This window comes from Trichoderma breve, chromosome 5 (assembly GCF_028502605.1).
Source record: "Trichoderma breve strain T069 chromosome 5, whole genome shotgun sequence".
Lineage (NCBI taxonomy): Eukaryota > Fungi > Ascomycota > Sordariomycetes > Hypocreales > Hypocreaceae > Trichoderma > Trichoderma breve.
The window spans coordinates 1,787,552-1,815,522 of record NC_079236.1 but is presented as its reverse complement, the minus strand read 5'-3'; the positions used below and the strand labels follow the sequence as shown (position 1 = coordinate 1,815,522).

Genomic DNA, 27,971 nt, shown 5'->3' with positions numbered 1-27,971 from the left:
CTTCTACTACCTGCTACTCTCGCTACATTCTCCATCACGATGCTGTGCCCTTGTTTCCAAAGACCTGTACATCTGCACAAGATTCTTCTCAGACCGCACACGGCGATAATCATGCTCGGGAAATATCTTCCTGTGCATCGCCACGACATACTCCAGCAGCAGCACCGCCTTGTCCGTCTCGTCGTTTGCATAGTGCAAGCTTGCGAGCTCGTGCAGTGAGCTCAGATAAAACGGATCCTCCATGTTATTAGTCCTCATCCCTCTAACCACCAAGCGCTCCAGTATCGAAAATGCCTTCGTGTTGTCCATCTCGTCCCCTTGCTTATAAACCTTTGCCAACTCAAACTGTGATACTAGGAGGAATGGGTGATCTTCTCCAAAGACCCTTTCTCGAAGAGCCACTACGTGCTCCAACATCAATTTTGCTTCGTTTAATCGTCCATCTTGGCGGTAAGCCTTTGCGAGAGCATGCCGTGACCCTATTGTTTCTTGATGCTCTTCGCCCAAGGTCTTTTTGCGAACGGCCATCACGCGTTCTAGTATTGATATTGCCTCCTTGTATTTTCCAATTTCGCGATAGACCTTTGCAAGGACATCCTGTGACCTTATTGTTTCTTCATGCTCTTCCCCAAGGACTTCCTCTCGCACAGCCACCACACGCTCCAGTATTGATTCCGCCTTTTCATATTGCCTATCGTAATAGTAGGCTCTCGCAAGCTCATGTTGAGGTGATTGCCAGATTGAGTCCTTGTTACCTCGCATATCCGTGTAAGCCACCAAGTTCTCCAGCATCGACACAGCCAATTGGGTCATTCCTTCGACCAGCATGCATTGCCCTACGCGGCAAGCTAGAATTAGGGAACTCTCATTATCAAACCTGAACCTGTCATGTAAGATTTTCAGTGTGTGTGGAATATATGCCATCCATTTCTCGCGGTTGTTGTATTGGGGACCCAGGAAGACGGAGGCAACATGCTCCAAAGCAAGATTCGGATCCATGGCATCTGTAAATCTTTCCCTTGCCCATACAGTAGCAGCTATATGTACAAGTCTGTGCATGTCGTAGAAGTCTTCTCGTTGTAGAGTTAGAAACCCATAGCCGAGCAAAGTACCTATAGCGTGTAGAAACTCCTCCCAAGACTCTCCTTCAGGAAGTAGAGATCTCGGTATGCCTTTAGGTTCAATGTATGAGATGAATGCTAGTAGTTTTGACGCTGTTGGGTCTGTTTGAGTGATTCTGTCAAATGACGCCAGCCATGTCAAGGCAATCGCATTCTGGGATTCTTGATACCGCGTCGAGTCTCGAAAGTGTCGACTCAAGATACTGATTTGGTCATACGGAACGCCCTGCAGGAGACTAAGAAACTCTCGGATTGTGACTTGGTTGACGTTTATATATGCCACTGCTTGAGCAATTGCCAGTGGGATTCTTTCGAGGAATTCTAGCAATGACTTGATATCTTCGTCAACACCGACAAAGTCATTATTGATCAATGATCTTCGAAAAAAGAGTTCTGCTTCATCCATGCCCATTTCTGACAACATAACAACATTAGTCTCAGCGAAATCGACAGCAACTCCACGATCACGACTGGTGGCTAAAATACAGCCCAAGTCGCTTCGAGGGAGATACTGCAATAGCCCCCCAGGCGCTGAACTGTGCCCGAATATGAGGTCGTGATCATCTGCGTTGTCCAATACAAGAAGCCATCTGCCCGCTTCTTCCGTGCTAAAATACTCTTTGACAATTTGCTTATCATCTTTTCCTATTTTACTTGATTGAGGTATGCGTTTCACGATGTCAGCACAGGCTTGTTCGAACGTCGCAACACTTAGAGCGGGAATCCAAAGAACGGAACATTCCCTACCACCCTCGTCTCGCACCACATCCTTCATCAAATATGCAAGTTGTAAGGCGACTTGTGTTTTGCCCATACCACCCAATCCCACCAATGCAGCCCGGCTGAAGCATTGCTTCTGAAATAGCATTTCTTTAAGCTTCTCCAAGACATCTTGTCTGCCGACGAACCGCTCATTCTTGAGCAATGGGATGACGCAAATGGCTGCATGTGCACGATCTTCTTTGCTAGCGCCGTGATCTATAAAGGCCTCTTGTGGGATCGAATCGGTCCGGTGATAGCGTTCTAATAGTGATTTACAAGCAGATGCAGCCGTTGCCGCCGCAAATGGTTGCCATGCCTTGGACTTGTGGGAATCAGCGTAGTCGCAAACACTCTTAATCACCACGTATGGTAGCTCATTGTAAAACCCAGCGGCCTCCATTTCAAATCCAATGACCTGGAGCTCTTGGCTCAACGCATCACGGTCTTTTGCAGACTTTAGGACCATGTCCGCTGACGCAAGGCGTCCAAAGTGCACAATCGGACGCTGAGCCTCATTGACCTTTTCCTGTCCTAGCATCTGCTTTGCAGCTATCCTTTCCCTCGGAATGATGTGGCTTGTATCACAATTCGTCTCAAGACATGAAGCCTTGATCGCTTCTCCACATATGGGGTCTGAGTCGGTAAGACAACAACGGCAAATACATGGTGCACGTTGATGATGTTTGTGGCGATATTCAGAAGCGAAAAGCTTGTCCTCTGCTGATCCTGGATAACTGTACTTGATGATTTTCTGGCTGCTGGCCACTTCCTGAAGGTGTTGCAGATGATGGCCTATTCGATCTTCAAATGACCGCATGCCCCTATCTGTCTGTATCGCACCCAGTAAGCCACGAACACTCCTATTGAAGTTGCTTATGTTGTACCCGGGGTCTTCTGAGCGTCGAAATCCATCTGGATATCGCTTGCCGTAGTCGTAGAGCTTCACTTCGTCGCCAATGATGACATCGCCTAGCAGAATCTCTCCCCGTGGGCCTGACGGAACCCCGCCACATATTCCAACAAGCAGAAGCAGCTGAATGGCAGTGAAGCTCACGCGCATATTTGCAGCAGCCTTGGCAGCGCTGATTTTCCCCATGCTCTCGAGAAGGATGATGACAACATTGTGGTTGCCGACACAGCCCGCCGTGTAAAAGTTCTGGTCACCCTCTGCTCGGCCAAAGTCCTCATCCCAGAACTCGTCAACAAGTAGGCAGACTGCATCGTATTCGACTTGCAGAGCGCAGATGATTGCTATTTTGAAGTCGCTCCGCCGTATCGGTTGAGTTGGACTAGTACCATTTGACATTGTGCTTGCATAGAAGAAAGTAGCGATAGAAGCAGACAATAGCGATACTAGAGGGTAGGAGAGGATAGCAGCGGATAATAGCGATACTGCCTTCGCAACTGATTTATGATGCGCTTGTCTTCCATTGCTTCAAGCAGTCCCTTGGCGTGCGGCTGAGAGAGTGAGGTTGTTACCATGTGAGGGGCTGCGCCATCATTGGTTGCATATAAAGGAGCGACTCCCTTGTACTTACCAGCTACTCTCACTATTTTCTTCTACTACCGCTATCTTCAGGTACAAGTATCTGATAGATCGATTTGTGAGCACGGTGTTGTACAGCTGACTTGGGCCCTAGTTAACAAAATCTTTGCAGAGCGGCGATATGAATGCAACGCCTTACAGGTGCATATAGTATACTTTCCTCTATTGGCAATCCCCAGCCATTGTGAGCATAGGAAGATACTGCATGACGATACGAAAGCATTTTGCGTATTAAAATCTCATGATCTGTGTGAATATAAATCTACGAATGCCAGTAACAGTATAAGTATCAAACAATGACCAAGTTATCTCCAATACTGTTGATCTTGAATGGACAAGCATAGGTACTACTAGTGGACCAAATGTTAAAAACCTCACACTGTACAACTTCCAACCATCCACCAAAGCAGCCACACCACCAGTCCGTGCGAATAATAGCCTTCGCACACTCAATCCAAATGTGGGGGTGGAACATCTTGAATGCGGAATACTTTCAAAATTTCATCGTCATCAGTCCAAACAGCTCCTCCAAAGCCAAACAACTTCCTCCTCACATCCCTTCTCACCAACCACCCCAAAACCACCGCCAACATGGATATGTACAGCTTCCCCCTTCACATTCCCTACAATCCTTTAACATCCGCATTTTCAACTAACGCTCATCGCCCAATTCTCAGGTTAACGTCCGCCGAGCAGCGCACTCTCGAGCAGCGCATGCAAAAGCGTCAAGTCAAGGAATTCGTCGGCGTATGTCTCCCTCTATCCATTCCCGCTCCCGACGCACATATATATACTATCCAAAAAGAAAAAGAAGAAATACACATAATAAACCCCTAACTAACACAAACACCCAGGCTTTCGGCGGCCTTGTCGAGCACTGCTTCACCTCCTGCGTCGACGACTTCACCTCAAAGTCCCTCTCCTCCAAGGAAACCGGCTGCCTCAACCGCTGCGTCCTCAAGTGGATGGCCACCCAGCAGCGCGTCAGCGAGCGCTTCCAGGAGCACAACGCCCAGATCACGCAGCAGATGCAGAAATAAAGACATACAACAAACACAGTTGAAAAACGTAAAACGACTTGTTCCACGACACAAAATCTTTGCTATCGATGACGGGATCGACGGAGAGGGTTTTAATTTTCCCTCGAGGCGCCTTGAGTCTCTGTTGAGGGACAAGTTCCCCAACTTCCGAGAGCTTGTATGATACAAAGCGTTATGGTGGGAAAGGAAAACAATAAGAAAAAGAAAAGGGAAAAGGCCAGCTGAGATGTTATCGCTGGGACAAACAATTTTGGCTCATGGAGATGGAGTCTACTGTATCATTATTACGGGATATGAAGGAGTGGTTGGGAGTGGGGGCAGAGGTGTTCTGGTCATGTCTCATTGTTGGAAACCATCAACCGATATACACCACACGGTATATAAAAACCTTGCTCAATGGGAATTAAGTTTAGATGCTCGAGTTCATAACCGAAACACAACCCTGTTATCCACGGGAGGACTTGTATGATACATCTGATGCAGTAGTAGCCCAACGTCCAACGCCTAATCCTGAAATTCATTACCATCCCCATGTTTCTCTAGTTGCGTAACTCGAACCGCAAAATCCGACCTTTATTCATTTCAACCTTCAAATTCCTCGCCCAGCACGTCTCGAACCGTCTCAAGCTGTGCCACCACTTTCTCCTCCAGCAAGTTTTCACAATCCCCCGCCAATTTTCTCCCTCTCCATTCCATCTCTCGTTGCCCTAGCGGCAGGAGCCGCTCCTTCAAAAGACGTCTGCTGGAGAGCCAATAGTCTACATTCTCAAGAAGTCCCGTCGCATCCCATTCGACCGGCGGGATATCTCTGCTATTGTTCATCCGAAGAGCCGCAAGCACGCGCGTGAGTAGAGCCAAAGAGTGAATCTCCGAGGTACCAAGAAGCGTCAAGTACTGGGTAGACTTCTCCTTGGTTCGACTGGCGCCAGGCGCTTCAAATCGCTCCACGCTAGCTTGCAGTAGATGCGGGAACTGGTTCAGAACATATGTAATTTCCGGAGCAACTGTTGCTCCAAGAGCAGTGAGCAAATTCAACATGAGTGGAAGCATCCCTTTAACCCATATTCCGTAGCACCGTTGTGCAATTGATGCATCCGCATATGGCGAGACGTTAGTCCTCAGCATGAATTTGGTGAGGTTAGCTGAGAGGATAGAGCCGAGAACTCCGTCGCAAGCAAGCTGCTCCGCCAGCAACGGAAGAGTTGAGAGCTCCAGTAAGAACAAGATGCTGAGCTCGCCATAGACGGGATCGCCATGTTCGCCCAACTTATCAGCCCAGGAGTACAGCGATGTTGCTGCATGCGTAGCGTCATGTGATGCCATGATGTTCAATATTTGAGTCTGAGATTGTTCAATATTAGGAACACTGAGACAAGCCTGCATGATTGCAGTAAGGAGAGCAAGATCCTCTGGGAAGACATCTGTCTCCTTATCATGAATCAAGCTAACCAATGACCGGAATCCACTTGCAACCACAGTGTCTAGTATGTTGAGAATGGTTTGGGTAACAGTCACCATAGATCCCTCAAGATCTGCTTGTGAGCTCGCCGCCATCTTGCTGGATGTCGTTTGATATGCCCGCAGCGTGACAAACAGTGCCTTCAGAAGTGTGCGGTAATAACCAAGAGACTCAGATTCAAACGGCTCATCAACACTATTGATCGTACCAATCAAAGTCTCCAGAAGCTGGTTAACATCCTTGATTGCGAGAGTGGACTGAGCCAAGCGCTGAATTAGAATGAGAGCCAGATTAGCTCTTCTGTCGACAATTTTGAGGAAGATGCTTTCAGGGCCAGGAACCAGCTGGTTGGCATTCAGGCACTGCTGAGCAACTTGCATCATGTGCTTATGGGTAGCATCGCTCTCGGGGAAGCATGTGCTCAATTCAAGCAACAAAAGCTCCCATGCGTGGAAGAGCGCCTTGAAGAAGTTAGTTAGCAACAAATCTTACGCGCATATAATTGAGAGGTAACACTTACGATTTGGGCATCGACCAAAGACAGATTGGCGTTTGCCAGTTTCATCTCGTTCAGGAATCCAGAGCCTCTCCTTCCTTGCCATCCGGGATCAAATCGCAGAACCTCATCGGCACGATCCAGGTCGTAATAATAATTTTCGCCCAGTTCCCTTGGACTCACCAAGGTACGCTTAAAGTTGTCCAAAGAGGTTCCGAAATACTTATTGGAAAAGTTCTTTGCAAAGTTGTTGTGGAGAGACTTGTTGTAGCTAGCCACCTCAACACCATCACGAAGGTAGTAGTCCAGGTCATTGGTCAGTCCTTTGGCGAATGTGTCCGCGTTACCAAGATGACGCGAATGGTAGAGCTGCATTGCAAACGTTTCCGCAATGTACGCAGCAATTCTCGCCTGAGTGCTGGCCAGCACTGCGTCTGATTTGACAGTTTGGTGAGAGGGCTTCAAATCACGTACATAGGCTCGAAGCCCATCCATATAGGCTGTGTCTTTCTGAAGAGTAAACACTGTCCAAGGCCAGTAATTCTGCGCGGATGTAACGAAATCCAAGACGACGAGAGCTTCTCCTGTCTCTAAATCTTTCAAAATTTTAAGTTTAGATAATGCCGTTGCAAATACAGAATCCTCAGACGTTTCATTCTTCTTGGCATCCTTCTTCATTGCCTCTCGTGGCGTTTGCCCTGTGAGAAGGCAGTTAGACATCCACTGTTGTCGGTTTTTCAGTATAGACGAAAAGAATCTCCAAGTTATCTTTACTTCATTGGTCAACGCATAAGGCTGACCAATGGCTGCCAAAATATGGAGAAAAGATTTTGAAATCTGGGGACCGAGATATCCTAGAAGGGAGGGTGGTTCACCGGTGGACTGAGCGGCGTTGATGACGAGCGCCTCCAGCAGCGACAACGCTGGCCCACGGAAGTGATCTGATACTGCGCAGAGCCGGGCTGATAACGTCGAAGTCTTGAATAGATACGTCTCAACTAACGTCGAAGAACGTTCAAGGTAGTTTGCAACCCGAAGAAGAGTGGTAGAAAAGTCGAGCACTGACGTGACTTCGCTTCGAACGGCTTGGGATCGCAGGGGATATAGGGTTGAATCTGGTCTTGTGAGGGTAGATATGAATGAGGAGAGAAGAGGTTGGAATCGGAGGCTTCCGCTCGATGGCGATAAAAAGCAATCAATGATGTGGGAAGCGGCAGGTCGAAGACAGGATGTGAGATTGTCAGACCTAGGAGAATCCCCCATGCCATAGGTGTAAATGACAATCTTGTTGAGAATAGGCACGACTGTCTGCAGCAGCGATGTTCGACTAGTTTCCGAGTCAAACATCCACGTCGACGTATTTTCAAACACATCAACGGACGTCTGTGCAATCGAAAAGCTAACTTTGGAGAGCACCTTGTCGGCAGTCCCAATCCACGGGTTCGACTCTGACTGCTGTCGGCCCAGGGGTTTGTTTTGAGCCCGACGCTGGACGGCGGAAGACATGACAGTGTCGATAAGTGCGGAAAACAGTGACAGTGAGGATGAGAGGAATTCGAATCTCTCCGAGACCAGGTCAAGACTGCCCGTAATCTTGGTGAGTTTGCCAGCTCTTGATTCAGAGTTTAATAACTCTGTCCTTGCGAGGTACGACCACACTCTGCTGGGCTGCACCTGTAGAACAGCATGCAGAAACTTAACACATGCGGTAAGGACGCCCACAGCCGTATCTTCAGTCATGGCCAACTCATCCTGCATGTAATAATCCATCGTTTCGCACACAATAGTGACAATATCTTTCCCAGCACTGATGTGTGTGCTAGTCTCGGATAGCAGGTCGTCATCGTAATGAACCAATGCGCGGCTATCCCCTTGCTTTGCCAGCTTCAGCTGCTCCATTCGAAGTAGTGACGCTAACAACGAAATGACTTCAGCTGTCTCTTCCGGTTGCAACATTCCCAGTTCGCAACGATAGCCTTCTTGGGAAAGGCTAATCTCCAGTCGCCGTCCCAGCAACGACAAGGTTGAATGAGGGTAGTCCATCAAGACAACGCGGCCGGTATCTGTAATAAATCGGCCGTAGGTGCCCGCTGGTATTCTGTATGCATCATCCTCAATGTACCTCCGACTCCAAGAGGATGATAGAGAGATCAGAGGAACCTCCTCTAAAAGGCAGAAAGAGTTTGTGTTTTCATCTTCTTGGACCAGCTCGTATCCCTGGAATGTATCTGGTAATGTGAATGTGATGGTCGGAGTCTTGCGTAGCAGTTCGAGAATTATGTCCGTCCTATCATCTTGAATCGATTGTGAGGCAGTGCAGAGCGTGCGACAGAGCGTGATAAAAGGAAGGAATTCGTAAGGGTACCGATCAAGCGCCTGCTGGAAAAAGAAGTCCATGGCTAGATCATCTCGCAGCATAGATCCAAGGATGTCCTGGGCGATGGGCATATTCTCCGACGCGGATAGCTCCCAGTAACCTCGACCAGGAGAAAGAAGGGAGTGCAGACAGCTCACGGAGTCTGACTGATACCCAACAAATGGATACGAAACTTTCAATAGCTCTAGAAATATGACACGAAGGCGCGAGCTAATCAGGGGTGACAAGCTGCCGTCGATAGACGGACCCAAAGTTTGAGTCATCTTTGACATTATATCAAAGACCCTGCCTTGGGCTGTAGCGACAGCAGCAAGCTGCTCAACAACCTGCATATCCCTCTGACTAGACGAATTCTCGAGAAAGCCATCGAATTTCGAAGATTCAATAGAGTAGATGCTTCCAGCGGAATTTCGTCGAGTGGGTGTGCGCATCACGCTCCGAGTTTCGAATTTTTCGCGGGCGCTTTGCTGTATCAAGTTGTCCCGCTTGTCGGTTCTAGTCTGGTAGGATACATTGAGTCGGTGTAGGAGAAACGACCACGTGAATATGACGGGGCAAGCAGTCTCAGAGTCTAACCCAGCGGCGTCCAGGATGCTCTTGTGAACCTGCTCCAAAACATCTGGCGAGAGCAAATATGAGTCGTACACGTCGTCAGCTTGTGCTGGGTCCTCGTCTCGATCAGATAGATATGCAAGTGCCCGTGCAGGCTTGAGCAAGCCGATGGAGATGGCTGAAGACAGGGCCTTCATAGGCATAATCAATTCAGCAGTAATTTGGTTGATCTGTTTCTGTGGTCAGCCAATACAGAGTGAAGGGGTCAAGGGAACACATACCGGCTGTATAGAATCAAAGAAGCCGTAGATTTCCATCAACGAAAACCACTGGTTGATAGCAGAGGACGGGGGGAAGTCGCTCCCATAGCAGTCCACCAGCTGGAGAACCACAGACAAGCTGTGAACGATCTCGGTCAAGAGGCTTCGCAGCCATTCTAGTTCCACTTCATCGTTGAGCAGTAAGGCTTCGTCCGTAAATGCTCTCATGCCAGCCTCGATCCCGCTCATGCAGCTAGACACGACATCCAAATAAGCTGGCAGCATCGCCTCCATCTCATCACGCGGTTGAGAGGACATCCTTAATTTGTACAGATCGGCGATTTTGTTGTCCCCAGGAGCAAAGATGGGCAGACGCCGATACAGCTTGATGGATGTGGCATAATCCGCAGTCATTATGAAGAAGCGACGCTCCGTCAAGAATGTATCAAACAAGCGACGCCTCCTTGCCTCTGGTTTGTCGAATTCTGCCGATATCTCATCGGCATCCAACGCGGCCGATGCTCCCAGGTCCGACAAAAATGCTGCTCCCTGGCCATTTTGCAAGCCCGCAGCTTCTTGGAGATTGGCGGCGTCGTGGGATGATAGAGGGCCCAAAAGGTGACTTGAAGAGCGGGATTGGTACTCGATGATGACGACTCGCAGGGCGGCCACCAAGTTGACTTTTGCGTTGTTGCTCAGCCATTTTGCATCATCCTTGAATTGGTTTATATCGTATCGGTCAGTCGAGGCCGAGGTGACGTTAATTGGTGCTATCTTGGTTTCGAAGCTCTTGTTTGTAGCCTCGTCAGGCGGCGCAAACGCGGTCGAGGGTTCGCTCAACAGGGCACGGACATAGTCGTCGTCGAAGAACTTGATAATGGCAGAGCTCGTCTGCCGTTTGCCAGTGCCATCCGAAAGAGCTGTGGCGACCAGCTTCCAAGGCCTTGACGCTGCGATTAGTTGCATCCTCCATCAAAATGCATGCGACCCAGTACTCACAGAAGCACTTTCTCCCCAGAGAGGCACTGTCCCACGGAGGGAAAATAATTGGTATCCGACAGCGGCGCCATTGCCACGAGTGTCAATAAGGCGGCAGAGACGCTCGCCGCATCACCTTGAGCCTGTTGGTGCGAGGATGCTGAAAATCCACGTCTGACGCGCTTTTGGCAGAAACTTGGCGACTAGATTCTAGTCGGTAGCATCAACAACAGCTGCATGTTGACTTTTTTGGTGAAGCTCCCAGGAACCCGAAGATCAGCCGCCACCCATGCTTTACAGTGCTATTTAGTATTAATGTGAGATATTCGTACTGTATTGGAAGTACAAAGTTACCTTGTCAGATCGGGGCTTTATCGGCACTTGGGCGGAGGCGATAATCGACTGTATTCCTAAAGTAGCGCCACAAGAAATTCTTGGTGTTAGTGAAGCTGACTCATATGAGCGTATCAAGAGAAACGTAGAGCAAACAACTTTCTCACTCTCACTCTCACTCTCACTCTCACTTGCTCTAATCTCGAGGTCGAAACTTTCTTTCCTTCTGCTGACTGCGTTTTCCGTCCAATTCTCCCCTCGTCGCCGTGTCTGCGGCTTTTTCAAGATGCCTTCGCTCGACATCATCGACCACTCGCCTCATCAGCCAGATCCGTCTCCTCCAGTGGCTACAGCATCCAACCTCATTCTCATTGACAACTACGACTCATTCACTTGGAACATCTATCAGTACCTTGTTCTCGAGGGTGCCACGGTCCATGTGTTCCGAAATGACAAGATCACGGTGGACGAGCTGATCAAGCACAACCCAACTCAGCTCATCATCAGCCCCGGCCCTGGTCATCCTCAGACTGATTCCGGAGTCAGTCGAGATGCAATCCGACACTTTGCTGGCAAGATCCCGGTCCTGGGAGTCTGCATGGGCTTGTGAGTTTATTTCAATCCCCAGTCACTTCTTATGTGGCTAACAAATGCGAAAAAAGGCAATGTATCTTTGACGTCTATGGCGGCGAAGTCTCTTCCGCTGGAGAGTGGCTGCACGGAAAGACTTCTCCCCTGACCCACGATGCCAAGGGTGTCTTTGCCAGTCTGCCTCAGGGCCTTCCTGTGACCCGATACCACTCCCTTGCTGGCACTCATCTCACTCTGCCCGAGTGCCTTGAAGTGTCTTCTTGGGTGGCTAAGCCAGATGGCTCGGCCGGCATCATCCAGGGAGTTCGTCACAAGAACTACGTTGTCGAGGGTGTGCAGTTTCACCCAGAGAGTATCCTCACTGCTGAGGGCCGTGTTATGATTAGAAACTTCCTCCACATGCAGGGCGGTACCTGGGAAGAGAATACCCGACTCCAAAAGGCCGCATCAACAACAAGCACCACCTCCGCTGCGCCTAAGCCGCAAAAGAACAACATTCTCCAGACCATTTACGCAAACCGAAAGGCTGCCGTAGCCAAGCAGAAGGAAATTCCATCTCAGCGAATGAGCGACCTTCAAGCCGCATACGACCTTAATGCTGCTCCCCCCTTGGTACCATTCGTCAGCCGGCTAAAGCAGTCACCTTTTGAAGTAGCTCTGATGGCAGAGATTAAGCGCGGTTCCCCATCCAAGGGTATCTTTGCGCTAGAAGTTCAGGCTCCTATTCAGGCTCGCAAATATGCACTTGCTGGTGCAAGTGTGATCTCTGTGTTGACAGAGCCCGAGTGGTTCAAGGGCAGCATTGAAGACTTGAGAGCTGTCCGCCAGGTTTTGGATGGTATGCCAAACAGACCGGCAATCCTTCGAAAGGAGTTCATCTTTGAGGAGTACCAAATTCTGGAGGCAAGACTAGCTGGAGCAGACACAGTATTGTTGATCGTCAAGATGCTCGAGGTCGAGCTACTAGAGCGCTTGTACAAGTACTCGCTATCCCTCGGCATGGAGCCCCTGGTGGAAGTTCAAAACGCCGACGAAATGACGATTGCAGTCAAGCTTGGTGCCAAGGTCATTGGCGTCAACAACCGAAACCTCGAGACATTCGAGGTTGACATCAACACAACGGGACGGCTGCGAAGCATGGTACCAGATACTACCATTATTTGCGCACTGAGCGGTATCAACAAGCATCAAGACGTGCTTGACTGCAAGAGGGATGGAATCAACGCCGTCCTTGTAGGCGAGGCCATTATGAAAGCACCAGATGCGACAACCTTCATCAGTGAACTATGCTCCGGAAGCAAACCACCGCCGAAAAACACCTTGCCTGAGAAAGTGCACGTCAAGATCTGCGGAATTCGGACCGTCGAGGCCGCATTAGAAGCAGTCAAGGCGGGCGCTGACTTTATCGGCGTCAACTTCGTCCCCGGAGCGAAGCGGGCTGCTTCTCACGATGTTGCCCTGGCCATCTCAGAAGCAGTTCGTGCAACTACCAAGTCATCAGAAGCCTCTGTAAAGCTACCGATCGCGGCATCAGGCGCCACAGATTTCTTTTCTCTCACATCACAAAATCTCAAGACCTCACGTACACAGGTGGTGGGCATCTTCCAGAACCAGCCCCTGAGCGAAGTTTTGGAGAAGCAGAGGCTTTACAACCTTGATCTTGTTCAGCTTCACGGTGAGGAGCCGATTGAATGGGCAAAGGCGATTCCCGTGCCTGTTATCCGCTGCTTCAAGCCCAACCATCCCGCTGTCGGTCTCCGGGGATACCACGTTGTTCCTCTCTTAGACTCTGGAGCTGGGTCTGGAAAGCTGCTGGACGTTTCAAACGTAAAGGACCTACTTCAAAAGGATCCTGACTTGAGAATCTTCCTCGCCGGAGGACTCAACCCCGACAACGTTGCAGAAGTGGTCAACGCCCTGGGAGAGTTTAGCAGCCAAGTGATTGGAGTGGACGTAAGCAGTGGTGTTGAGGAAGATGGTAAGCAAAGCTTGGCTAAAATCAATGCTTTTGTCAATGCCGGAAAAGCAATTAGGTAGATGTTCAATAAACGAGAGATGCCAATAGTCTCGCTATGAGATATCGATAGACAGATACAGGGGTAGAATTAAATTTGCCAACCCAACAAAAGTCTTCTACCATCTATTACAACATCATTGATGCGTTACCTGTAGCTAGTGTGTGTCTACCTATCACATAAGCCAAGTAAATTCCGATCAAGTCGAAGAGGTCTATGTCGATGCCGCAGCTGATTGTGACGGCATCTGTCCACTCACCACCAGGCAGCTCCAACCTCGCGTGTAAGTTGTCTTGAGTTCATCAACAACCACACCGCCAATGCAGTTTCGCATTGCATCATGCCCTTACAATTTCCTCAGCTACAAACCTCAATGCATACAATCTCATTCAGCTTACTACCGACAACTTAATCCTCTCGATACTCTGCCACCTCAGTTATCTCCCCCCAATATCCTTGTTCTTCCATTCTTCTCCCACCAACGTTATTTTTTCCTTCACCAACAACTCACAACAATGCCTCGTCGCATATTCAAAAACCTCGTCATCGCCACGGCAGGCCCTCTGCCTGGCCAACTCACGGCCGACAACCTCCGCCAATGGACCTCCATCCGCAAAGGCACCTTTACAGAGGACTTCGACGAGCAAGTCACGCATCTCCTCTGTACTCGAGAGCAATTCGACCGCAAACTCCCAAGAAGTAGCCTTTATCTCCTCTCCTTTTTTTTCCCATCCCGATGCATACATTCTCCTTGCTCCTACTTGAAGCATGTCGCTTACTCTGTGTATATAGTCAAAGAGGCCCTTGCCCACGGGAAGCGACAACATATCGTCCACTGTGACTGGTTCGAAATCTCCGCCGTCAATGAGAAGAGGGAGCCAGAAAGGGAATATTCCATGAGGAATATCATTGCCAAGCAAAATGCAGAGAAACGGGAACGAGCTCGAATTGAAAAGGGGAAGAGAGAGGGCGAGAGAGCTGTGAACACGAGTAAGATCCATACCACTATCTCATATAAGATACCGAACTCTTCAACTGACGAGTATATGGCTAGATTTTTTCCACATTTACAGTGATCGAACATTCTTCTCGTATCAGATCGATATTACCCGCGACGACGTTGAAACAGGAGAGCTGGGACAGCGATATACCCTCTGCGTAAGACATCATTAGCATAAGAAAAGATTATCGAATTGCTCTCTAACACAAAACATATTATAGCTCTGGGAATCCAACGCAAAGCCCCATCTCTACTGGTTCACCGCAAAGTTCATGAAGAAGAAGGGAGACAGCCAGCCCAGCTTCCACCGGCCAAGCCCCTGCTCCGGCCCCTGGCGTCAAGAAATGAATCTCTTCATGGAATTTTTCCGTATCAAGACGGGTATCGAATGGCAGGATCGTGTGATTGGGCAGAATACCATGTCGAATTCGTTCTTTCAGTACACACCGCCGGTAAGTTACATCCCTCCCAAGATTTCGATTACGCATCTCCTGAGGAACGGTGCTCATTTGTGTAGCGGAGGCTAAACGTACCGAGTGTAGACTGGAGGAAAGCCCGTTGGTCGCCGCCTTCGATTCTGCTACGAGTATTGTCTAGAAATCAACGCTCAGTTAAGGGGATTGCCTTGGCCCCCAGTAGAAGATACTCAGGTCAAACAAGATACTGTTGTAACTGAACCTCAAGACATTACCATCGATGCTGAGGATCATGAAAGCGCACCTCTCGATGAAAAGGCTATCGAAGATTCTGGAACGTGTTCAGAAGTTAGTGTCGATGTCGATGGGACAGAAAAGAATAACTTAAAGGATGAAGGCGAAGCAGGTGAACAAGAAGCGCTACTAGAGTCCGATGATGCTGCAGCAATGGATCCGGATGTATCAATGACATATTCTGAGTGACTCTTCAATGAAGTCGGGTTGTCAGAATCTCGGATAATCAGAATCTCGGATAGTCAAAACCTCGGATATACAAGAAAACACGAGCTAATGTCAGATCTCACATCAGTGGAATGCTGAGCCATCTCATTCTTATATATCCATTTTCTAAAGGCCACAGGCACAAAGCAAGCTGTTGAACAAGAAAAGCAGTATGTGAAAAGCTAGTTTAGCCGCTTAGTATTACATCGAAATCAAGAAATGTCAGCGCTTTCGTCTATGCTGTACAGGTATCGTAACAACCAATCCCATCATGATACATTATTCCATATCAGCAACCCCAACCCTCTCAGAATCTCAGTTTTGGAAACACAAACACCAACAGTATCAACGACACCATCAAGCCATATATCCACGCATACAGCATCATCCTCCCCCACCAACCCTTCCCCTCAGTCATTCTCCTGAGAGACCCCATCCGCCCCTGGGCTGCTTCCATGCTATGCCCCGATTTCTCCATGCTAGACCCAGCGGCATCCAGTAAATTCTTGTCTTCCTCGAGGGTTGCCGAAAAGCTCTTGGAGCTCTCTTTTAGTTGACTCGCCATCATGAGAATAGAGTTTGAGATGGCATCTTGCTCCACGCGCTGCTGGTCTAGGATGGCTTCTGCTGTAGCCGTCGTTGCTTGAGGACTCGCGGGTTGGGCGCGGTTGGCGAACAGAGCAGCACGAGCTGTGCTGTGAGCTGAGGGAGTTGGGGATGAAGCGGAGGGGCGGGCGCGCAATGTTTGGCTCGTTTGCGTAGGGAGGGTTTCGCTGGTAGTTTCGGTGGGTGCAATAGCAGTCGTCGCAGAGGGCTCGGGTATAGATTCAGCTGGTGGAGGGGGTGAGGGGGGTTCTGCATCTGGTATTTCGTTTTCAAAGTAGCTTTCTCCTGCCGGCGCATTCGACGACCGTCTAGAGTCCTGGCTCTCGCTCGGCGTTTGTATGATGTCTCCCAGGAGGTCTTCGCCTTCGGATGAGTCGTCTTCGTCCACGGCCACCTAGCCTATGTTAGTCTTATTTTATATCTTCCTGGGATGATCATTCGTATACCTTTCTTAGATCCTCTAGCCGATCAAACAGTAGGTCCAGCGTTTCCTTTTGTGCCGTGAGATCGCCCTGCGTATCCGTCCTCCGTCCCGGCAACGTCTGCTCTAGCTTCGTAAGCGCCGCTCGCGCATATTGAAGGTTCTATGCCAAGGAGTCAGCGACACTCAACGCCAGCCATGCCTTGTTCCAGTCTCACAGCCTCGACCCTTGTCCTCTCAAACTCGCTGTTGCGCAGCCTTCGTTCGCGTTCGGGGCTCGGATGCAGCACAGACTGCTTTAGCCGGGAGAGGAGCTGTGCAAGCTCTACCGGAGATAGATTCGGCGATTCCCCAGCAGGTAAGTTGGGAAGTATCGCCATGATCGCTATGAGAATAGTTTGCAGTGACTGGTGGTTGGTTTTGCGACGGGAAGATGATCTGTTACATGTGGAATTACGTCGCTGGCATAGTATATGTGGCTGAAGCTTCACAGTGCGCCACAGTTGACCAGTTTAGGCAGTTTGCCGCCACCAGATGGTCACTTACAAGGTGCATTGGGAAAGCTCCATGACATTTCACAAGACAATTTGCAGGCCCCGGGAGGGTTTAAAAATGCTGTGAAAGCGGAGAAAGGCATTGGTTTCCTAGGTCTACCGATTCATCAAGATAACGAATCTATGGAGATGCCTTGTGCTGTGACCTCTGGTTCGGTTGCCACCACACTCGCAAAAAGAGAGGGGAGATTACATAGCACGAAGTCACCTTTCTAGTTGATACGACGACTTGTCTTGACTCAAAGTCCAAGAGGGTGTATACAAAACTTTGACTGAGCATCATTTCTCGAGAAATCTATCAATAGCTTGTTGGTGTCCTAAGCCAGTCCTTCTTCAACATCACGATGTTACTCAGCCCGAATTATCAAGCTGCTTCAAATATTGATCTCGTCGTCGCTCTCGCAAATATCAACCGCATGGCTGAAAATAGAGGCCTTCCCATAGATTCGCATTACCAGGAAACGCCAAAACTCCAATATCACCCAACCATAGAGACCCAAACCGGTAGTACAAATAAAGCCAAGCATATCGCTTTTTCATATCAAAAGCGATGGATAGCGCTGAATGGGTAAATCAGTCCCTTTCTTCCTCTTCCTTTTTTGCCAGTGATTCCTGTAATCTCTCCTCTTGCTTCTTCCAGTGTCCTCCTTCCTCGTAGTCGGAGCTAATCTTCAGGGCTCTCCTCAGACGCTCGCTCTCCTTGATCTTGGCATCGGCCATCTCGTGTACTTGATGCTCCTTGAAAGCCCTCCTCGGTGCATTGGCCTTGTTTTTCGAATTCATCTCCGCAAGCAGCTTCTTTCGTAGTTCGTCGCACCGGCGGTCAATCTCTTCTTCATCAACCCTGTGACATGGTTAGCATTGCTGCCACTTGCGTATTCATCAGGGAGATGGCATACTCTTCTTCCTCAAGCTGGTCTCTTAGGTCAAATACCTTGACCTCAATCTCTCTCTTTCGATCGTGCTCTAGAATTGCCTTGTCTGGCTGTCGCTGCTTGTGTCGCATGCTGTCTCGATCTTTGGGATACGGCGCGGCGTAATCACGCGGCCTGACCTGGGCGAGGTTCCGCTGGACATAGCCCGAGGTTCCACTGCCTCGCGGCGTCGAGAGACCGACATTATCAGACATTTTCGTTGTTGCGTATTTCTCAAGTGTTGTCTGCGGCGATACGATACAATGGCAGTTCGAGGATGGAGCTTGATGGCTGTGTCGCGTCGAGACTCAAAATTCAAGGTTCAAGGTTCTTTGCTGGAGCCAGAGCGCTGCAGGTAACTGGAACTGTCATCATTAGCGGCTCTAGCGTCCATCCTGCTGGGAAGTCCACTGCGGCTAGCTGCCAGAAGCGCTGCGAATGGAGAATAGCGCTGGGCGGTGAAAGCTTGCCGCTGATAAAGGTGAAAGAGTCATGGCAGAACTCGATAACGGAGGGGCAAATTGTGCCCCTCTGCCATTTTCTTACCCTGCATTATTACATGCGAGATGCATCCTTATGAGTCAACCTCTTGAATTAACCCATTTAGCCTGTCTACATAGAGTCATATAGACATTTATTTATTGTCATCGCTCTTCCCAGCTCTCTCTTGGATCGATCATTCCTCTGTACAGCACATCCTCTTTCCAAGATGCCACACCTTCCCGAGATCCTCCCCAGAGAGGGCGAGTCAACGGTTGTCTTCCCACCAGTTACCAGGGACCATATCCAAAATTGTTCATACGATGCCTGGTTCCCCAAATACCGAAGCTCATGTCTCAAGTCGCGAATAATACCTCTTCCACCGGCATTTATATCATATCTCCATGAAGACGGCATCATTCTCGCAGACGATGACGAGGCTAATGAGCCAGAGGAGGCAGAGTGGTCAAGCTCTGCTGCTACGCATCCCCGAATCTCTTCGTATGACTCTTCTGACGACGAGGACGAGGAAGAGGAGGAAAGACTTCCTCCTAACAAGCGCTTCCCGGAAACACACGAATTAATCAAGCAGAAAATCGCCGAGCTGGGTGGTTCTGTCGCGCCGAAGCTCAACTGGTCCTCTCCAAAAGACGCCAAATGGATATCGCCGCATCAAAACACGCTCAAATGCACAACTCCAAACGACATTTATCTCCTCTTGAAGTCGTCTTCTTTCGTCTCGCATGATCTTCTTCATGCATTTGACGACTGCACAGATACTCCGCCAATGAGACCGTTTACGCCGGTCCTTGTCCTTAGACCTTTCTTCACGCCTCATGTTGCTCTGGAATTTAGGTGTTTTGTCAAGCACCGGTCACTCATTGGAATTACGCAGCGAGATCTCAACCACTACGATTTCCTAGAAAGGCTCCAGGGACAGCTGTGGAAGAAGATCAGGACGTTCTTCCGCCAGAAGCTGAGATTGACGTTTCCCGATTCTTCCTTTGTCTTTGACATTTACATACCTGGAAACACATTTGCCGAGGATGGCTTGGGAAAGGTGAGACTCATGGATATTAACCCATGGGCCCCAAGCACGGACAGCCTTCTCTTTGCATGGGAGGAGCTTCTCACCATGGAAGTTGAGAATCCTCTGTACGGATCCGTTTCGGAGGGTCAGGACGCAGATGGAAGTGAAGGGGAGACAACGGCAGATGAAACAGACGACGATGCAGGTGCTGAGTACAGCCCAGATCGCCAGCCAGAAGTCCGCCTCGTCAGGAAGAACGACCCGGAGGCGTACAACTTTAGCTCGCCACAGTACTCTGCTCACAAGCTTCCTAAGGAGGTTGTCGATGCCAGTCTTGCAGGAGAGGGGGGCCTGAGAGAGTTTGCCCAGCGATGGAAGGAGATTACTGAGGGCCGCGGCCAAGGAATCTGGGAGCAGCCGAGCAACTTGAATGCTAGCACGTAAGAGGAAATCAAATAAAATGTGAATGCTATAGAGTAACAAGCGAGGCCATTGATGCTAACTCTGAATGATGCCCTAATGCCAGTCAGCAAAAAGTGAACTGAATCTGAAGCATTGCACAAGCGACAGAGTCTCAACACCGTGCGAAATACCGATTTCTCTGCCAAAAATGCAATATTTATGCACAGTACGCATCTGCCTAAAAAGGCCCAGACTCTCTCTATCGCGTTGCCGGGTTTCTACAGCTGCGCCCAGCTGTTGCCGCTCCAACCCAAAGCATCACCATCACAACCTCACTTACACGCTCATCAGGAGCTTCTGGCTCAAGGAATCTCAGCTAGTTCCTGAATTGCATCTCAATTGCAATCATGCCCTCTCGTCCACGCCCGAATAAAGTCACGAAGCCCGCTCCAGGGTCTGGTGCTCGAAGGGGCAGCCGTCAATCGTCTCTTTCTGCTGCAGCTCAGGAACAGCTCGAGCAATACGCCAAGGAAGCAGCCAATTCGACTGTCAACCATGAATCCACGACTCTTGAAGATGCCATTTCTGAGCGTGATACCATTGAGGAGAGCCCGATTGAATCTGCCGATAAGTTCACAGCCATCAACATGCTCGCCAATGGAGGTTCAATGACGCCTCTTCACTCATCGCTCAGTGCTCTTCGCTCCGCCGACGACTTTCAGCTTGATGACCACCAGATGCCCGACCATTCATCCCCAGAAGATCCAGCAGCTCGAACTGCAGCAGACTTGGCCTATGCCGCCTATGGGGACCAGGTCAAAATCGACAGTGCGCTGTGCAAGAAGCTCGCCGCTGAAGTTGCGTTGCGAGAACCGACTCAGCGTCGCGTCGACCAGAAGCTCAACATTGAGCGTCGAAGCAACGTTGAGGCTCTGCTCGCTCACATGACGGGACAGAGCGCCCCCAAGCCGTGCAAGAATTGCCACAAGGGTCATGGACCCTGGACTCAGTGCGTTGTGTATGACGGCCAGATGTGTGGAAGTTGTACAAACTGCTGGTTCAACGCAAGTGGCTCAAGGTGCACGTTTCATGGTGAGTTGCGATTTCATCTCTATCAATTGCACATAAGATAAGCGAGAGATATGTAGTATTCTCTTCTGTCTCATCTCTTCGTCGTCCTCCTCTTTCATTTTTTTCACTCCCAGTTCTCATGACCAACACTTCAGCTTCATCATATCAGTTGAACTATTCAATGCTAATTATCCTGCACAGAGAACAACCATCCGCAACCGCAAACCTTGTTCGCAGCATCAGTCGCTGCTTCGGCAAATCTCATGGCTCTGCAGCCACCTGCGCTATCGCAGTCTACATCGCCCAACGCCAACATCAATCTCTCTGCAGACATCACTCAATGGGGCCTGTCTGAGTCAACCAAGCAGTTGATCACCCAGACAATCACCGATGTAGCCACCTTCTCTCGAAGGGACCGTTTTCTTGCTCGAATCGAAGCCGCTGCTAAGGAGCTCGGCATGCGAATTGCAGAATACGAGGAGTTCCTCAGGACCCCTGAGGGCATGGCGGAGCAGAATGCTGCCTTGGAGAGGGAGCGCGCCCAGAATAGTCACACTCAGGCAACTGAGGCTTCGATGGCTGACGCCCCTCCTGACGAAGTCCTGAGCTGAGCTCTTGTTGGCTACTTTTGCTGTTACCATTATCTGCTACTTCTAAGAGCGGTGATGGTCCTGAGGAGAGAAGAGGGGACAAAAGCGAAAGAAGAATATGCTACTTTCAAATGTCAGAAAAGCCCTTTTGACAGCTCGACCTTGGCTAGAAGGTGTCGGTCAGAACATGGTATGTTCCCCGCCGCGAGTTTACTGCTTCTGTCCGAGGACTGACTTTCATGACTACAGATTATTCCATTAACTCCATATCTGCTCTGTCAAGTTAAGCTTGGCTACCGAAGAGCTACAACTAGCGATGCATATCAAGCAAATTTGTCCAGCCCACACCAGCCTTATTCATTCGATGAACCAAAAAGCCACATTCTGGATGCCTTACTGTTTCGATATCCCACATTGGGGGAGATATTGGAAAGTTTAAAAATCCTTCATCTTTTCATAATTTCGACGTCATATACAAGACACACAGATTTTGAGCATATGCTTGCGTGCTTCTATATGTTTTCCACGGTCTCTTTTTTTCCGCCAGTTTTCTTTCATATCTGGTACACATACATGGTGGACATTGGGCATTTATCACTTTTGCTGACGAACTAACGAACTTTGGTCATGAGTTACGCGTACGGGGAGGGAGTTTGAGAAGTTGGCTGCTATTTCAGAGGATATATACCCCCTTTTAGTTTTGCTGCTTTGGCACTTATAGGACGTACAATACCCATTTGGCTTTTCATAATTGCAACTGCATGAATAAAATACGTGACTCGGTGTGATTACCTAGTAGACATGCCTTCTCATACAACTAAGCTATTCTATACCTACGCTCCCACGCATTACCAGCAATCACCATTGGAATGCACAGAATCACGCACGAGACACAGCAACATTGAAGACAATTCATGACTATTACATAAAATACTCGAATTTTACACCCAGCCTCCTCCATGCTATAATTCTCCCACACCAAGGCAAAACAAATATCGTACTACCCGCTCTTCCCCCGCCCACTGCCATGCCCAAGTCCTTTTCCCTCCTCGGCTCGCCATCGCAATAAAAAGAAGAAAAGAAAATGAAGAGAAGAGAAACAAAGACAGTAAGGAAACGCGCAAATGAGAAAGAAAACAACTGGTCCTTTACGCATGAGTTCAGATTCGGAAAAAAACAAAACAGAAAAAAGGACGAGAACAAATAAGACAATGAAAAGATGATGAGGCGACGACACATTAGAAAAATAACAAGATAAAAAACTGAATATGCGAGTACAGAAAACTGGAAAGCTGGAATATATGACAATACACTTTTTTTAAGCGAGACAGGCCGAATGAAAAAAAAAATGTGGTTTCATAATTAAACAAAGTAAATGGCCGCCGCCCATTCGCACAATCGTGTCAGATGTAAGTAGTTTCCCTTCTTCCCATGAGCTGCCACGCCGTTTCCACTCCCTTGACGGCCTCCCTTCTTTCACGACGTTGGCCATATCCTCTTCTTTTTTGAAATTGAAAAAGAAGATTTCATTTTGATACACAGCATCTCCCGACAATCCTTGTAATAGCTCTCACAAGTCTTGTAAATGCCGAATGTTCGCCATAGAGTCTTAGCTTTAGAAAAAAAAAAGTACCATTATCTAGGACAGTTCAAGATTGCGAAGGAGAAGCCCGCAGAAAAAAAGAAGAAGCTCCTTGAGCTGGCTGTCGTCTCGCTGGCGCAAGGAGTACAATCAAGATCATGAGCCGTATCTCCGTGGCCCATCTGGTGGCGGTCGTAATCGAGTTTGAGGGTATTCGTGCGTCTTAAAACAAAAATAGAAAAAAAAGAGAAAGGACAAGTCGTCTAGATGAGACCGCATAAACGGAGGTTCTCCTGAATAATGATATCTAAAATGACAAAGTTAGCTGTGATTCCATATAAAAGCGTCAAGGGAGCTATCTCATACCGTTGACTGCTGCCATGACAAAGCGGATCTGGGTGGTATCTGTGGCGCAAGTAAAGTGCGTGTAAATCTGCTTCGTCTCGTGCTGGTTCAGGCTGACGAATCGGTTCAGGATGTAGTCGCATGCGGCCGCATAATCATCACCACCCTCGTAATCGGGGAAGTAGTTCTTCATCGGGCTGACCGGCAGCTTCTCCTTGAATCTGTCGATCTTGTTGAGGAAGAGAATGATGGACGTCTTGATGAACCATCTGGAGTTGCAGATTGAGTCGAAGAGCGTCAGAGCTTCCTGCATTCGGTTGACTGTCTCGTCCTCAAACAGCAGCTGGTCGTACTCGGAGATGGCGACCAGGAAGAGAATGGTGGTGACGTTCTCGAAGCAGTGGATCCACTTCTTTCGCTCAGATCGCTGACCACCGACGTCGAACATTCGGTAGGTCAAGTCACCAATGATGAATGTCGTCTCGGTGATACCAGTGGTCTTGACACGTGATCGGAGAACGTCCTGGTCGTTGGGCATGTAGTCGGGAGCGGCAATTCGCGCGATATTATCGAAGTAACTAGTGGCAGAGGTGAGCACACGAATGCGACTTTTTGATGGCGCGAGCCAAAAGAAAAGTGAACTTACTATCTGGCTGAATCGTTCAGCTGATATTCGCGAGATCGCTTGAAACACTCCTGTACACCGTGGTCCTTCCACAGAGCCTCGATGGCACCGCCAACTTCCGGGGGCAGGACATCGCCTTCGATCTGAGCAGGTTGGATGAAGATGGTCTGGACGTGGTACTCCATGCGCTGGTCCTCGAGAGGCAGCTCGAGAGACTCCATGGCCTCGAGGATGACGCGCATGGACTGAACAGTGTTGCTGAAAATGATTTCCTTGAACGACTCGCGTTCATCGCGAGAGTAACCACCTTCGTGGATGAGCTTCATCTGCTTGAGAATGGTCGACTTTCCAGATTCACCAGCACCTATCAGTCCGTTGTTAGTCGGGTGGTGGAACTCGACAGGGAGCAGCAGCGTAGATTCTGCACCAAACACGGCCGAATGGTGTACATACCCAGAAGCAACATCTTGATCTCGTTTCGCTGCATCATCTTGTCCCGCTTGAGCTGATTCTCAATCTCTTCGTTCCGGGCCTTGCCCTCCTTGTCCTCTGTAGACATTCCGCAACCCATTTTGGCGACTGTGGGGGATGGTATGAATAGAATTCGTCTTGAAAATGAAAATTATAATAAGATGAAAATGAATGATTCGCGTATGCTACGTGTCTAGAACCGCCAATGATGCCGACGTTGATACTGTAGGAGAGCAGATTCTGTTAGTCAGGGGTTCGTCGAGGGAAAACACTGCCGCCTGCTGGGTCGCACGAGCAATCGCGACAATGCACGCGAGAGAGCGTCGAAAGCGAGAAGCTCTGAGCGAGGATTTCGCGTCGTGTCGCTCACGAGATGGCTGATGGTCGAGAGGAACCGAAAAGCGCAGTCGCGGTCGATGAAGCCCTATTGGCAGCGCAAAAAGGACAACTGGAAAACGAGGCAATGCTCCCCGAGAAAAATGCACGAAGAGCAAGAAAGAAAAGCAAAGGGAGAAAGAAGAGAAGCTTACTAGAACACGGCCTGCTAGGCGAGGAATGAATGCCAATGGAGGGCAATTCAAGGCGGACACGAACAAAAATCGCAAACAGAGAAGAGAAGATGGCCAAGGAAAGAGTTTGGTGCGCAGGTTGAAGACGCAGAATTGGGTGTCGTGGAAATGAGATCCGCGACGGAAATGGAGATTGGGGGGGCGAGAGGAGCAAAACCGGCTGGGGGAGGATGCGAGCGAGAGGATGCTCCAAAAGGTATGGCCGAGAAGGAGGTACTATTGCCGTAGGGGGGCTCAGTGTTGGGGGGGCCAAGCTCCTAATACCTTACATTCTACATTCTACATGCAAGTACTTGTACTAGTGCTGCCTCCAGCGCGAGAAAAGGGAGCGCGGATGTACTTGGCAAGCACCGTACCTGAATCCGCCCTGGAAACTGTGGAGATGGCCGGGGCCGCCAGGGTCTGTCTGGGCGGGCTAGAGCCTAGCAATTGCCTAGCCAGAGCTCCAGCTTCAGCGGCTCCACCGCTGCTGCAGCAGGGAGCGCGCTGCGAGGTGCCGTCACGTTATGACGGGGGAAGTGCGCGCAGCAGCCCGAACTGGTGGATTGCACAGTGCATGGACGAGGCGAGGGCGCTGAAACGAGGCCATTTCGCACTATGAATCTCCTTTTGCGTTTGTACACGGTGCGCACGGCTGCCGACACTCGGTCTGCCCCATTCGCAGCACCGTGTACCTGTACCTGGCGAAGCAATCGCTCTGCTGCACCTCCACCACAAATTGCCAAAAGCACAGCACAGCTTTTAGTGCTGGTACTCGTCAGGGTGGCTTGACCAGGATCAACAGAGATACATGATGTGTTTTTAATTGCATCCCCGATCAAGCGCCTCCGCAGACCTGCTAAGTTACACGGGCCAGTGGCGCGTACTGTGCAGCTATCAGGCGGACGAGCATGATGGTAATTTCAGCGGCCGCATGGGCTGGCAGGAGCAAGCAGTTTGAAGCTCGAGTCGAGTCGGTGCAAAGGGCGAGCATCTTTGTACAGCCTCACGTCGGAGTAGGCGACAGATGGCGGACGGATCACGATCCCTATTGGGCGATGGCTCTACCGCAACGCACACACGCTTTGACGCAAGGCAATGCGGTGCGACGCAGCCCAACGGCAAGGCAGCGGGCAGGCAGGCTGGCAGAGGAAGCGCAGAAAAGGATCTGATGGATGGCATCGCGAGCCAATTGGCCTCGTGCCGTCTACTGTACGAGTAATCGTATGTACTCCGTACTAACGCTGGACTTGTGCACGCACTACTCTTACGCGGTATTCCCTACTTGCACTTTAATGTCCCAGGCTCACTCATCTTGATTAAGCGACCAATCATCATGCCACATGGACTCTGGGATGCTCAATTTGGCACGAACGGGGGTTCGAGCATTAGCCGGTTCAATTGAGCCCCTGGTCTGGGCCACTGAGAGCGCCGGGAGCCCTTGGAGCAGGTTTGGAGTTCCAACTATCGCGGTGGAGCGACTGTCCTAGAGCAGCAGGCGACGACATGGGGGCCCCTGGCCTGGGTGGGTGCAAATGTGATTCTGGAGCTAGGGAGAAAGGGCAATTCAACCATCACGTTCAATTTTAAACATTGACGATGCTGATGCGCGCGTTTGCCTGTTGCCGTCGCTTGCTGCTGCTACAATAGAGCTGCTGCGTTTGTGACGGGATTGTTAGTTTGTTGAATCCTTCATACTGATGCCTAAATCCTAGAAACGAGGCATCTACGGCTAACTTATACGCCAACTCAGTGTCATTCAAGACGAATCACATCTACTACACTAATAAATACATGGCAGGCCGCACTTTTGCTGCTCGCCATCGCTAATGATCGCCACAATGGCTTCAAATCTTTCTCCCAGGGCAATAAATGCTACAGAGCGGATACCCGAGCAGGTCAGGGGTCCTCGACCAGGGGCTGCTAGTACAGGTACTTTCTCCGTACGAAGAAACGGAGCCATTTGATCTTTAGTCGCGTAGCTTGAGGCTTCTCGAACAAATTCTGGCCTTCTGTTACAGGTTCTCCGTCCTACAGGTATTACCAGAACAACGGTCTCGGCGCGCTTGGACTCTTTCCGTACGATTTCACGGACTACTCCGTGCAGCAAAAGTCAGCCAGAGGTCCGCCCTCATGGCTCCGCGCATATGCTGGTGCCACAGCCCTGTTTGCTGCTGCTAACAAGGCACCCAGCTATTATTGTATTGATCCAATCTGACTCCAAGTACAGCGCGGTAATATTTGCTAAACGCAATCAATCAATTCTCTCCTGAAAAAAAGACCAGACGAAAACATCGTGTTTGATATTACAGCAGTACCACTAAGGAGCAAGACTACGGAGCATAATCAGACGAAGGCGCATTAGTCCATCTGCCTGCAGGCGCAAATTACATGTGAGCATCTGCGTCCAGCCGAGCGGCATCAAGACCCAGAAAACGCCACCGTTTTTCACCGGCCGCACGCTGGTTAGTACCGTAAAGGCATGGAGTGCGCTGGCATACTAATGTACTCGTACTTGTACGAACTACAAGACTTTGAGAGGTAGAAAGGATCAATCTTCTGTTCCTCTTTGTAGTAGGGTGAAACAGTGTAGCATGAGACAGCCTCGTTATCTTCTTCAGGGCAAAAAAGAAAAGAAAAACAACATAAGAAAAATAAGGGGCCCCGGCCACGCCAAGCGCAGGAAGAAAAAAAAACAGCACGATGATGGCCAGGGGAAGAAGTTCAGAAGGAACATGGACAGAAATCAAACCATTGCCCGGTTTGACGCTACGTACCACCTTTCTCACACATTGTGCCCCACTGCTCCGTGGTGCTAGCAGCTTGGGGCATTCTGGGGCCAACTGGTATGATTTCCTAGCATCGAATATGGGGCGGCTACCAGC

At 49.6% G+C, this 27,971-nt stretch overlaps 10 protein-coding genes across 10 annotated transcripts; 5 read left to right on the top strand and 5 right to left on the bottom strand.

Moving 5' to 3' along the window:
• Positions 1–6: 6 nt before the first annotated feature.
• On the bottom strand, positions 7–3,189 carry T069G_08229 (tetratricopeptide repeat domain-containing protein; the record flags this gene model as incomplete). Its single annotated transcript, XM_056175439.1, has 1 exon — positions 7–3,189. The coding sequence occupies one exon, from the start codon at positions 3,187–3,189 to the stop codon at positions 7–9; it is 3,183 nt and encodes a 1,060-aa protein (XP_056026388.1).
• An 831-nt stretch (positions 3,190–4,020) lies between these two features.
• On the top strand, positions 4,021–4,469 carry T069G_08228 (tim10/DDP family zinc finger domain-containing protein; the record flags this gene model as incomplete). Its single annotated transcript, XM_056175438.1, has 2 exons — positions 4,021–4,176; positions 4,284–4,469. The coding sequence occupies 2 exons, from the start codon at positions 4,021–4,023 to the stop codon at positions 4,467–4,469; spliced, it is 342 nt and encodes a 113-aa protein (XP_056026387.1).
• Positions 4,470–5,051: 582 nt separating this feature from the next.
• Positions 5,052–10,683, bottom strand: T069G_08227 (nucleoporin subcomplex protein binding to pom34 domain-containing protein; the record flags this gene model as incomplete). The annotated part of the gene is made up of 5 exons (XM_056175437.1): positions 5,052–6,389; positions 6,449–7,122; positions 7,225–9,544; positions 9,635–10,556; positions 10,613–10,683. 5 exons carry the CDS (start codon positions 10,681–10,683, stop codon positions 5,052–5,054), a joined length of 5,325 nt encoding a protein of 1,774 aa, XP_056026386.1.
• A 527-nt stretch (positions 10,684–11,210) lies between these two features.
• Positions 11,211–13,552, top strand: T069G_08226 (indole-3-glycerol phosphate synthase domain-containing protein; the record flags this gene model as incomplete). The annotated part of the gene is made up of 2 exons (XM_056175436.1): positions 11,211–11,530; positions 11,587–13,552. The coding sequence occupies 2 exons, from the start codon at positions 11,211–11,213 to the stop codon at positions 13,550–13,552; spliced, it is 2,286 nt and encodes a 761-aa protein (XP_056026385.1).
• Positions 13,553–14,045: 493 nt separating this feature from the next.
• Positions 14,046–15,429, top strand: T069G_08225 (uncharacterized protein; the record flags this gene model as incomplete). The annotated part of the gene is made up of 5 exons (XM_056175435.1): positions 14,046–14,229; positions 14,323–14,520; positions 14,585–14,688; positions 14,752–14,982; positions 15,073–15,429. 5 exons carry the CDS (start codon positions 14,046–14,048, stop codon positions 15,427–15,429), a joined length of 1,074 nt encoding a protein of 357 aa, XP_056026384.1.
• Positions 15,430–15,754: 325 nt separating this feature from the next.
• Positions 15,755–16,854, bottom strand: T069G_08224 (membrane fusion protein use1 domain-containing protein; the record flags this gene model as incomplete). Its single annotated transcript, XM_056175434.1, has 3 exons — positions 15,755–16,447; positions 16,500–16,637; positions 16,693–16,854. The coding sequence occupies 3 exons, from the start codon at positions 16,852–16,854 to the stop codon at positions 15,755–15,757; spliced, it is 993 nt and encodes a 330-aa protein (XP_056026383.1).
• Positions 16,855–17,601: 747 nt separating this feature from the next.
• Positions 17,602–18,157, bottom strand: T069G_08223 (uncharacterized protein; the record flags this gene model as incomplete). Its single annotated transcript, XM_056175433.1, has 2 exons — positions 17,602–17,872; positions 17,928–18,157. The coding sequence occupies 2 exons, from the start codon at positions 18,155–18,157 to the stop codon at positions 17,602–17,604; spliced, it is 501 nt and encodes a 166-aa protein (XP_056026382.1).
• A 494-nt stretch (positions 18,158–18,651) lies between these two features.
• Positions 18,652–19,896, top strand: T069G_08222 (uncharacterized protein; the record flags this gene model as incomplete). Its single annotated transcript, XM_056175432.1, has 1 exon — positions 18,652–19,896. The coding sequence occupies one exon, from the start codon at positions 18,652–18,654 to the stop codon at positions 19,894–19,896; it is 1,245 nt and encodes a 414-aa protein (XP_056026381.1).
• A 365-nt stretch (positions 19,897–20,261) lies between these two features.
• Positions 20,262–21,536, top strand: T069G_08221 (uncharacterized protein; the record flags this gene model as incomplete). The annotated part of the gene is made up of 2 exons (XM_056175431.1): positions 20,262–20,946; positions 21,127–21,536. 2 exons carry the CDS (start codon positions 20,262–20,264, stop codon positions 21,534–21,536), a joined length of 1,095 nt encoding a protein of 364 aa, XP_056026380.1.
• Positions 21,537–23,360: 1,824 nt separating this feature from the next.
• T069G_08220 (g-protein alpha subunit domain-containing protein) lies at positions 23,361–24,638 on the bottom strand (the record flags this gene model as incomplete). The annotated part of the gene is made up of 4 exons (XM_056175430.1): positions 23,361–23,404; positions 23,464–24,020; positions 24,089–24,431; positions 24,521–24,638. The coding sequence occupies 4 exons, from the start codon at positions 24,636–24,638 to the stop codon at positions 23,361–23,363; spliced, it is 1,062 nt and encodes a 353-aa protein (XP_056026379.1).
• Between the last annotated feature and the right edge of the window lie 3,333 nt (positions 24,639–27,971).